We start from the raw sequence: 12,099 nt of genomic DNA on the forward strand, positions 1-12,099 counted from the left end.
TTTATCCGACAGTTACCATGGTAACAGTACCTTTCAGCCAATCATGTTTAAGGGAAGATGTCAGATCTGACAACTCGTCGGACAAAAATGTAAAGTGAAATGGGGCCGATTGCACGAAAGGGTCTTTCCAAGGACCGTCTTTCGTGTCGCCCATCTTTTATGACACGCTATAAGCGGGGGTGTTTCTTAAATTTATGATAAAGAATAAGATTCGTTAGCTTGCTTTTAAATCAAAGTTTATACAATTTCATGATATATCACATCATTTTATAAACAAATATTTTGTTTATTTCAACGGACAAATGAAATACGTTTGCAGATAATTTATTTAAAATGCGTTTCACATGGCGCATCATAAAAGATGGGCGACACGAAAGACGGTCCTTGCAAAGACCCTTTCGTGCAATCGGCCAATGGTCCCCTGGTGTCGTGTATGCTGTTAAGCTGTTTACCCTATAGCTTGGACTTAGTCAACTGGAGAGCGTTTCATCAACAATCCCGTCTGACAAGTTGTCGGATCTGACAACTTTCCTTGATTTTGATTGGCTGAGAAGCATTGTTCCTATGGTAACTGTCGGATAAAACAAGACTTGTCGGATGAAACGTCTGACAAACCCTTTCATGAAACGCTCCCCTGGTTGCAATCTTATTTGAATTAAAATGATGACATAGTGAGTGAATATAAGTTTGACTGTTGACAGCTTTTATATCAGGGGTGGCAATGTCACATGTGGTGATTCCCTTCCCCCCCCCCCTCCATTGTTACTCAGTTTGTCCAATTAAAAAGGAGAAAAAGGGAAGATGAATAAAAAGGGAGCATGGCTGTATGCAGCAGAAGGGGGGGGGAGGCAGTTACCCCCCCCCCAGAAATTTTGAAAATTTCCCTGTAGAAATGAAAAAGAACCCCTCACAAGCTTGGTCACTTTGCTCATTCCCGTTCGAGTTTCTTGGAAAGTTTGTACAAATTTATGCATCTTGCCCTGGATAAAAATTCTGTGCATGGCCATGAAAATAAGGAAGAAGAAAGAAGATAATCATAAAGAGTGGTATGGGCCATGTACATGTAACTATGTGATACCCCTGTTATTGAATTAAATTGATGTCGCATTTGCATGTAAGTTGTTCCCCCTCAAACACTCTAGCGCTGCCTCTTTAACACATCAATGTATTTGAAATGAGCATTGTGCTTGGACTTTCCTCCCAAAATTTTGAGCAATTGAGATAAACAGTTTAATGGATATATTTTTTAAAATTTCTTATCCACATTGGTCTTAAAAGCTTGAGTTGACAACACTATTTTTATATGCTTTGAACACTATCCTTGACACAAAATATTAAATAACCCACTAATTGATGTATTTTGTAATTGATACAGAAATAGATGTACAGGCCTACGGTATTTGTAATCCAGAGCCTTTAAAATGACATTTGGACATATAACTTGGATGAATTCCAGTCAAAGCAATGTGTGCTTAGAACCAGAAAGCCATTCTGCTGTCCAATGCCTCTCTTGCTGTTAACATAAAATATATTTCCTTGTTCTCTGTGTTTCCTTATGTTTTTTTACAAGCAGATGCATTTGCTTACAAGAACCATCCCATCTACAGAGTTGACGTGATGGGAATCGTCGTCAGCATTGCAGAGAAAGAACGATTCTTCAATTATGCTGGTATATTTAAAACTTTTTGAAGTTAATAGTGACAAATTAAGTTCTTTAGCAGTTCAGAGAATTATGTTCTAACATTTCTTGGTGATAAAAGAAAAGCAAGATAAAAATGAAAAGAACAAAATATTGAGAGTAGAATTGAGAGACTACGAGTGGAAAAATATTGACACGGTATAAGGAGAGTGTGAAACTGATAAAGAAAGGGAGAAAGAGAATATGTTTAGATGGAAAAAGATCTGTTCGGCAGATGTAGAAAGGTTTTAATGATCCCAGCCTAAGTGTAAAAATTGATTTTTTTTTCACACTTGGACCTAACCCTGGCATGTCCGTGGTCAACAAAATCTTCATGTTTGTTTTATGTAGTTTTCAATGTTGTTTAAGACTCCTAATCATGTTTCTATGTTCATATACTTATAAAAAAATTGTCAGATTTTTTTTGTTTTGTTTTATCTATATTTTTCTTAAATGATATGCCACTAAATGAAGAAACTTCTTACCCCAAAACAAAATTATGCACAAAAGCAGTAATGGTGTTGTCTATCCTTACATTCATAATAATGTGATGTTTCAATACTTATCTAGTGCTTTGTTGATCAATTATTTTTATTTTAATATTCAGTTGATGATGGAACAGGAGTTATACAGTGTTGCTGTTGGAAACCTAAGCGAGATGAAAGATCACATAATATTCATCAAACATCCATTGGTAAGGGAGATATTTTCACAAAGATATACTTAACCGCAGTTTATTTCTGCCTACTGTTGAATAATAATCTTACCTCCCTTCATAGTCTTTTTTGCTGTCATTTCTCCATTCTTTCTTTTTCTCTTCTTTCTCTCCCCTCCTCCTCCACTTTCTCCTAACTCTGTCGTTTTGTCCTACTTCTACGTTCATTGTTGTGCATTTCTTTAATACTGTTTCTGTGGTGAAGAGATATTAACTAAGTGTGTTTGTATGGGCTCTTATAGAACATCATATTGAATTACAGTAGTTAGTAATTCAGAATTTGTTCTTTGCTAGACAAACTATGTATGATATCCATAATATACTACTCATTACTTTGAAATTCAATTATGTGTCTATTCATCTTGACTAAGCTCATTACTTCCTATTGGGGAATTTTATTCTGCTGCACTAATCGATCAGGATATGTTTCTTTCATATCCTTCTACCTGTATGCTTTACATAGCCACATCCTACTTTCACTGTCAATCTCTTTTGAGGTCTGTATATGTGGTCAATTGATACTTTATTCTAGATTTCCCATCGATTCTTTCATTTTTTTTAACCAGTGTACGATATATATAGTGTTTAATAAATATATTTATTGCATGTTTTGAGAACAACTTGTTTTGTGAAACTAGATTAAAAGTTTATTGGCAAGAACATCATTATTAGCTCAGTAACTTTAAAGAGGATCATTGCCAGATAAAATACTGTTGTGCCATCAGCAAATAGCATGAAAGATGATATATAACACATGACAAGTCAATGATGTATGATAGCAAATCTATATATTTTCCCCTTCCGCAGGGTTCTTTATTTTCAAAAAGCATAATTACACTGTAGAAACATTTACATTTTTTCAGACAAACAGTAAATAAACATGTTATATACATAATTCCCAATACATAGACATATAGTCAAACTGACTTTATACAATCAATAATTTGTCATAATCAAAGCAAATTTGGCAAGAAAAATAAGAGATCTGATACAAATATCTAAGAAATAAACATGGGTAATAATTATGTTTGTTAACGTGACAGATAGCCAGTTTGTTTGAAAAAAGTTTCTGAAATGAAACCATTACTTGCTGAACTTATTTGCTCTGAAATTCATTATATATGTATATATATATATTTACATTTCATAATATAGTTTTAAAGTGGACATTGTCATAAAAAACACTTAGATTGATATCACTAAATTCGGAACAAGTATTGCCAGTGCATACACATTGTTTTATATTCAATAAATAACTTTTTAATAGTAAAAGATGAGTTCCTCTTATTCCAAAATGATATAATTCATTAAATAAATTATTAAAATCAATCAAATGTTTTGGTAGATCTAAAAACAAACTTAATTAAACATCTGTTGCAATTAAAAGCATGTGCTATCTTATCAGCAAAATGCAAATGTTCATGGCAAGTACTATTATTTTTTAAAGAACTTGATATTTTTCTCAATAAAAATGATAATCTTATTACATATTTTTCAAAGATCTTGCTATAAAATAGTCACTTATTATTGCATTGTGTATATATATATAATCCAAGGTAGGATGGTTAAATCTACACGGCTACTGCCAGTTTCATGCTTGGAGAAGCAATCATCAGGCCCTCGATGAAGATACAGAGAATAACGTTGCATTTAATAATTTCAAAGCTTGCAATTAAAGCAGTTACTACCAGGGATACCACGAGTCAGCTTGGAATCGATTATACATTTACATATACATGATTCGGTTATACATTGGGAAATCGGGAAATCGATTATCAGACATTTCAATTACAGCAATTTTAATCGATTACAAGACATATCACAGTGTAGAACAGGCATTTGAGTTGTAGTGTAGGACAGTATAAATACATGTAAATTATCGATGACAAAACAAGGAAAAATACTGTAATAAGAATTTTTAAAAATACCAGAAAAATGACAAATAGCGGTAGGATTTAAGACTGGACTCGGAAACGAGCATGATCTATCTTTTTGGGCGGGTGTGGTGGTATTTTAGCTGGTATTTGTTTTTATGCCTGCAAGTGGAGACCAGCTCGGATGTCTTGTTGAGTGACTTGGTAGGGTCTGCACTTGCAATGTACAGCTTTTCATTGAGGCAAAGTTGGCATTTCTTGGATTGACTGCTGTATGGATGTGCCTGCTTGATAATGCTCCAGTTGAGGCATAGTTAGTGTTGCTGTCCTTAAGGCCCCAGATGTATTTGGATAGTAGGGTGGCATTGGCGTTTTTTCTGTGGCTGAAGGAGTGTTTGTGTTTGGCGAATCTGGATTTGAAAGTTCCTTCTGTAAGACCTACGCCCGACAGAGAATGCAGCTGCCACCGAAAACAAGAATGCCCCCTTGATGGCAAATGTCTCTCACAGTCTCTTATCTACAAAGCAACCGTCACTACAGCGGAAAAACAAATGGAACACATCGGTCTACATCAGATTATAATGAAATCAACATTCCTATATTAAATGGTGAAAATGATTGCGAGACTGCCAGAGTGGTTTCACTTGTATACCATTGATTGTAATCTATTTCATATTATTTCTCCTTTAAATATTCACATATAAATGTGTATTTCTGGGGATAATTTTCTTTGAAATTCATTTAAAAATACCCTTTGCAAATTCACTTGTGTTCGGCATGATTCCTCTATCTGTGATTTTTGTTATTCATTTAAACTTATGATTTCTTTTGACTTTTTTTATTCTGGTCGTATTTTTGCAGGAGATGCAGAAGGCGAACTTGCTGCATCCCTTTTTAAGAGAATGGAAGATTCCACTCAAGAAGTGCTAACGTCATATGAGCTGGGTGATCTCATTCATGTTCGGGGAAGGCTAAAATTATTCAGAGGGAACATCGAGGTGTCTGCATCCTATTTCAGTAAATATGTTATTACAATTATAAATATATAAATTATGATGATAACGATGGTGATGATGATGATGATGATAAATATGGTGCCCCTAATTATTAATTAATTTCTTTTATTTCAGTGGTTATCAGTGAATTAATTATATGATTTGTAGTTTATATCTATTTTTTTCTGTTTTGATAACTTTAACATTTTTGTCATTTACATGTTATCATTTATGCAAAAATATTTGTTTATTTATGTTACTAAGCATTGTCTAGATGATGACTCAGATTTTGATTTTAGTAATGATGATGATGATGATGATAATAATAATGATAATAATAATAATTATAACAATAGCAATACTAATAATAATGATAATAATATAAATAATGATAATAAAGCATTTATGAGGCACGGATAAGCTGGGTGCCTATTCGGTTACTCATATATTACTCAAACTTTAACTCCAATTGCTAAAGGTTCTTGGTGCGTTAAAGTAAATGAAGTAAGTAGTACAAAGATACAATTATCCACTTTTCAAAATTCTTAGGGAAAATTCAAGACCCTAGCTACCAGACGGAGATGAAGAGAATGGAGGAGATACCTATTCTCTACCAGTCTGTGTATGATCTTCCGTTTGTCTCAGAAGGTGGTCCCCGCGTCAGTGCATTAGAGGATAAAACTGCTCTCAAAAGAGAGGTGAGTATTTATCTAGGAATCCAGTGATGGTAATTTCATTGGATTCCTTGATAGATTGAGCATCTTTTTGATAAAGGGGGGGGCACACTCCTATAAAGTGTGTCCCAGAAAAAACGAAACCGAGATTTAGTGATGATTTATCATAACTTAATCATAAATAAAATAGACAAATGAACTACCAACGTAAAGCTTAGAATCTCTGTGAAAAATCATGATTGACATGAAAGTATGCAGTTTCCCCTGTGACGTGGTGTATCACTTGCTGGATTGCTTTGATATCATTAAAGTAAAAAAGTGCTTTCCCAAAATAATTTCAGGTAATGAAATAAGGTTCCGCCCATCACATCCACTAAATGGTTGTGGCAGTAATGAATTAATGTGGTTTTAATAAGGAGCTTAAAAAAGAGGTCATAAATATATACCTATATACCAGTTTGCTTGTGACTTCCCAATCAGAGGAGGATGCTAGGTGGGGTGCCCCTGAGAATAACCCTCAAATCAATAAGAAATGACAGTCAAATGATGTTGGAAATAAACTACAGTTTCTCAGAAAGGAAAACTAACTTGTTATTGTATTTACCCCTCTTCATTTTTTTTTTATTCAAAGGTTCAGCTGATTGGGGAAGTGCATATAAAGTTGCTGAAGCTCCTGCAGGAAAAGATCATTCAGAACTTTTATCTTCATGAGCTTGAAACAGTGGCTGAACTGTTGGAAATAGCATCATTACCTTGCCATGAATATCAAGAGGTGGGCATATAAAACAATCAATTGATTATCTAACTTCTGCTTCTGCTTTTTCAAAATGTGTAACAACTTTAGGGTGAAGCATAGTTTTTTTTTTTTTTTCCATCGATGTTTGACTTTCCTGGATGAATCAAAACATACATCAGTTTTTTAAGCATAGTTTTAGTTTTGGTAAATACCCCCCAAAGCTGTCACCATTCAATTTATAATTACTATATTTTTATGGCCTCAACAGTTATGACATGGAGGAAAGAAAATGGAAATGTGTTTTTATTGTAGCAATTTTACATGTTTACAAGTTTTCTTTTCGTGGTTGCCCAGTCAATATAAGAATATCTGGCTCTTTTTCTCTCTTTCTGATAAAAAGCTCCACTTCTCATGCATGGAATGGGCTTGAAATGTCAAAAATATAAAGTAAATCTTTGTAGATTTCTCATACTAGTATTCAATCACTAAATTTGTCAAACTTAGTGCTCAGTGGGCCCTTGTAAAAAGAAAAGCTTAAACATTATTTAGAGAGGACCCTAGATATGTATCCATAGATTCAAAATTTATATCTTTATTTTATCAGTGGATGAAATTGAAAAGGGATTCATTCATTTCACTTTTGTAAAATTTGAATGTTAGATGATACTTGAGTATGATATTGACTAGCCTTGACTGACCCTTAAGAAATCTAATCTATTGCCAGCAGAAGAATCTTATTGGCAGGGGTCTTTAGACAAGGACAATATGGTTCTTTAAACGGCAATATATTTGATGTTCCCCGAAAGAAGAGCCAGTCAATATTTTTATTATCATCCGAATTAGATGTCTAGAGCAAAAACCATGAAAATTGAGAATTTATTTGAAGAATAGATTTCTATTGTGTCATGTTTATATTAGGGTCTAGACTCAGCACTTTACCATTATAACGTACTAGTAAGCGCCCGGATCCAATATTGTCCTTATTATAACGTATATTGTTGGTGCGCAGATTATTAAGAAGTGTACTTGTGCATTATTTTGTCAAATGCCTGGATGTAAGACCAGGGAAAATAAAAAGGTATATTTTGCGTCGTTTCTGCATGCAAAGTCAATACACATATATAGACCGAGCAGAATACAAGCAATATACTTTTATTTTCCTGATAATCAGAAAATGTAGGGCAATACAGTTTTGTAAATGAACAGATCAGATGTCTGATATGGGTGATAATAGGCATTACTGACCCGTTTTTTTCCCAATTCGTCCAATTCGGTCCACCATCAGTTCGTCCACTCACCAGATGGTCTAAATTCATTTAGTCTAATGCCATTCCGTTTAATCACCAGTTGGTCCAATAGTCAGATTAATCGATATACCATTTGGTCTAATTAGACTAAGTGTTAAAATTGTGCAAAATGAATGAAAATGAAATGGATATCAGACCAACTGGTTATGAGACGAAATGGTCATAGACGAAATGGTGATTAGACAAAGTGATGATTGGACCAATTGGTTGGTAGACGAAATGTTGATGGACGGAATGGCATTAGACTAAATTAAAGTAGACCATATGATGAGTGGACGAGTTGGTAGTAGAGGAATTGGCAATTTACCATTGACCCTACACCAAAGCTTGATGTGAATTGGAGAAAAGTTCATGTTAATTTTAACTGACGTAAATATTGAATAAAAACTGAGTGAGGATTGAGCTGCTAATGTCATAATAAATACAGTGATAGAATGTAGCTAAATTCAGATATGGAATTATTGAATTTGTAGGATGCAGATAGACCACATCAACGAGGCAGACAGATAAAGAATGTCTTCAAGAATGTTACTGAGAAGCTGGAGAATGATGGGATGGTTTTCAGGAGTAGCACAGAACATGGACTTTATCAGGTACTGTGGATACAGGCACTTGAGAAGCATGATAGGCACCAATTTATTGTTATTATCAAAAGGTCACCCCAGCAATAAGTTTATAAGCAGAAAAGATAGGGAAATTATTGGTGAAGATTCGACGAAAATCTCTCAAAGGATAATGATTTATGAATTCATGAAAATGATTTTATTTGTGTGATTGATATATCATCAGACGCATCATTTATCCTCTTTCCTATAAGAAAAGTATTTTAGTAATCATGAATATACAGTTAAAATCAGACTTCATGTACATGTATATGAAGATGCTCGCGAAGTTATCCACAATTAAAACCTTTGAAAATTCATTATTTTATAATTCTTTAATGGATTTTCATCAAACCTTCATCTTTATTTTTGGCCAGTGTGAACTTCCCTTTAAGAAGTTAGTAATCGCTATCATGAATGAAGTCAAATCATTTCGCTTTTCGCCTCCCAGGCACAGGTGATGCCAAACAAATAGGAATAAATGAAAATATCTGTATTGTTGAAACACCTCTTTAAAACACATTGTCTTGTCGTCTGCTCATCACGCTGGGTTAGAGCAGACTGGTACTAAAAGTCTGGTCCCACTGGCCGACGGACACAAAACGTATTCATAACCGATGCAGCGGTCAAGCAAAATTCCTAACACATCCTGGTTTGTATGATAGTTTGATATTAAAGATGAAAGTTTTTCTTTACACTATCAATAAAATAAGATTAATTCTTCCATATACAGTATTTACATGCCATATTGAGTTTAATATCCATTCTACATGTCTCTCTTTCAAGGCTGTGCCAGGAAACTTCCGGCTGAATGAAAGTATATTAGAGATACTGAGAGAAGATTGCCAACACCCGAAATGTAAGTCTCAATTTTCTGTGTCGCACTGTACAGCCTTGACAATGTTCTTATTTTTCTCTCTTTTTCTTTTTTGAGGCAAAATTATTCTAATTATTAGGTGGTCTGTCTTTGACAGACCACCTCTTAATTTCGTCTGAATTTTCTTTATTATTTATTTATTTTTCGCACCTATGTTTGTCGCCAACTTTTCTCTGAATTGGCAGAATCAGTTTTGCTGATTTTTTCGTCATATATAGAGTCTATCATAGAGACGGCATACTAAGCTTTTCAAGGTCATATGGTCATGATGACGTCATCTACGCGCCATTTTGTAAAATTTTTAATTTGTTCATATCTTCATTATCAAATATCAAAAATTTACAATATTTACATCACATTAACTTCAGGACAAGGGTCAACTGTCAATGTCATCAAAGGTCATGTAAAGGTCATGACGCGCGTATGCGCGTCAAAGCTAAAAAACTTCTCCAAATGGCCTATAAAATTTTTGGGGTACATTTCAGGTCATTTTAACCTTTTCAAAAATTTGTTTCCGCACGTAACTCCTTAAGGCAATGCAGACACACCTTTTTTTTATATCATTGCATTGATAACATTATTCTGAGCAATTTAATACCTTGATCAACCTTCTACAACCATTAATAACGAAAATAACACCCGTTAAAGTTTGCAGCACGTGTGCGCGCGAGCTCTCACTATAGGCCATATATGGGCAAAAACATGCCTATTGCAAATTCACTGTAGCTCTTTAACGTTGACCCCCAATTTTTTTTTCATATATCGAAAGAGTATGAGTTGTAAATTTGATTTCATGTCACTATTGTCCCTCAATTTGATCATGACGTCATCAAAATGGCGTCGGAACTCAAAATGTCAATTTTCCTTGTTATGATAATTATGCAAATTAGGCTTTAACTCCGTGAATATTGGTCAATTTTTGCCCAATTTTCGATATGATGTAGCTTAGGTCTTACTCTTTCTGAATTATTGCCTTTATTTTTCATTGTGATAAAGGGATCATCCTGAAAAATTGCAAATAATAAAGGCATGTCATTTTTCCTCATTTTGCGTGTAATCTCTATGGGACATGACTTTTTCTCAAAACTATATTCGACATTCCTCTATTTCTTGAACCATATCTCCATTTTTTCTTGTCAGTTTTCCCTAAGCTTTTAGTATAGTGTAGCTGAGATTCTAAGCTTTACAATACACAAATCAAAATTAGACATTTTTCTAGATTAAGCTACATGTCAGAAGAGGATGAATTGCACATATTGAAAAATCCCTCAAAAATGTTCATCATTATCTTCTGTCAACCAATTTCTTTTCGTAAAAGGCACTAGTGTGCAAAGTCTGGGTGCAAAGTTTAATTGGATTTCAAAAAGAGAACTTAGAAATGAAACTGGTTGGTGTTGTTACATTGAAATGAAAATAATGCCTCTTTATTTTCTTTCTTGTACAAACATTCCAGTACCTTGCAATGTAAAACATCAATGGTCTGCAGTAGACTTGCAACTGATATCAGTATTATGGAATGATTGTGTCTTAATATGATAGTATAATATAAAACTTGCTTTGTAAGATAATACATTGGGTAGAACCATGTTCCAAAATTTTTTTGGTACCTCTTTTCCGATGGCGGTGGTATCGTCAACATCAAAATTTTAACCTAAGGTTAAGTTTTTGAAATGTCATCATAATTTAGAAAATGTATGGACCTAGTTCATAAAACTTGAACAAAAGAGTAATCAAGTATTACTGACCATCCTGCCTGAGTTTCAGATCACAGGACCAAGGTCAGTGGTCATTTATGGCCAGTGAACTTAGACCATGTTGGGGGAATCGACATCAGTATCTGAAAGTAAAGTTAAGTTTTTGAAATGTCATAACTTAGAAAGTATATAATAATAAAGAATAATAGTTACATTTATACAGTGCTACATACGTTAGTTTCTAAGCACTTTACTTTGTAATTATTATAACCCTGGTCAGAGGATCCATCACTTTTCTATACATAATTTGCACCATCTCCACTCCCCGGGGAGTATCCTGGCCAAGCAACTGTTTATTGATGCACAAGTGTCAATCTATCACATTGGCCTGTACATTCTACTGGGTACCCATTTAATACCTGGGTGGAGAGTGACAAACGTAGATAAGTGGCAAAGGAAATTAGCACAGGGTGGGATTCACAACCCCCTTGGAATAGGAACCACTTCACCACAACACCTCCATGCATCTAGTCCATGGAACTTGGCCATAAGGGTAATCAAGTATTACTGGATTTCAGGTCATATGACCAAGGTCAAAGGTCATTTAAGGTCAATCAACTTTGGCCATGTTGGGGGTATTTATTGAATTGGCATCATAACTTTAACAGTTTATGGATCTGATTCATGAAATTTGGACTTAGAGTAATCAGGATGCATGACCAAGGTCAAAGGTCATTTAGTGTTGGGGGAATCGAAACAAAATCTTAACCAAGGTTAATTTTTTTTAAATATCAAAACTGTTAAAGGATATGGATTTCGTTCTTGAAACTTGGACATAAAAAGTAGGCCTAATCAAGTATGAGGGAATAATTCAATATCCTGCATGAGTTTTAGGCCACATGACCAATGTCAAATGTCATTTAAGGTTGATAAACTTTGAACATATT

General features: G+C 34.2%; 1 protein-coding gene across 3 annotated transcripts in view; it reads left to right on the top strand.

Annotated features, from left to right (window-relative positions):
• Positions 1–12,099, top strand: part of LOC121409178 (CST complex subunit STN1-like) — a 33,586-nt gene that overhangs the window by 17,049 nt on the left and 4,438 nt on the right. Inside the window, exons 2-8 of one of the 3 annotated variants that reach the window (XM_041601026.1) lie at positions 1,571–1,669; positions 2,286–2,372; positions 5,129–5,284; positions 5,812–5,960; positions 6,568–6,708; positions 8,453–8,572; positions 9,368–9,440. In XM_041601026.1, the coding sequence (XP_041456960.1) occupies positions 1,571–1,669; positions 2,286–2,372; positions 5,129–5,284; positions 5,812–5,960; positions 6,568–6,708; positions 8,453–8,572; positions 9,368–9,440 (825 nt within the window). The remainder of the gene's footprint in view (positions 1–1,570; positions 1,670–2,285; positions 2,373–5,128; positions 5,285–5,811; positions 5,961–6,567; positions 6,709–8,452; positions 8,573–9,367; positions 9,441–12,099) is intronic. The other 2 variants (XM_041601027.1, XM_041601028.1) reach the window with 2 other exon arrangements.

This window comes from Lytechinus variegatus, chromosome 2 (genome assembly GCF_018143015.1).
Source record: "Lytechinus variegatus isolate NC3 chromosome 2, Lvar_3.0, whole genome shotgun sequence".
In the NCBI taxonomy this organism is placed as follows: domain Eukaryota; kingdom Metazoa; phylum Echinodermata; class Echinoidea; order Temnopleuroida; family Toxopneustidae; genus Lytechinus; species Lytechinus variegatus.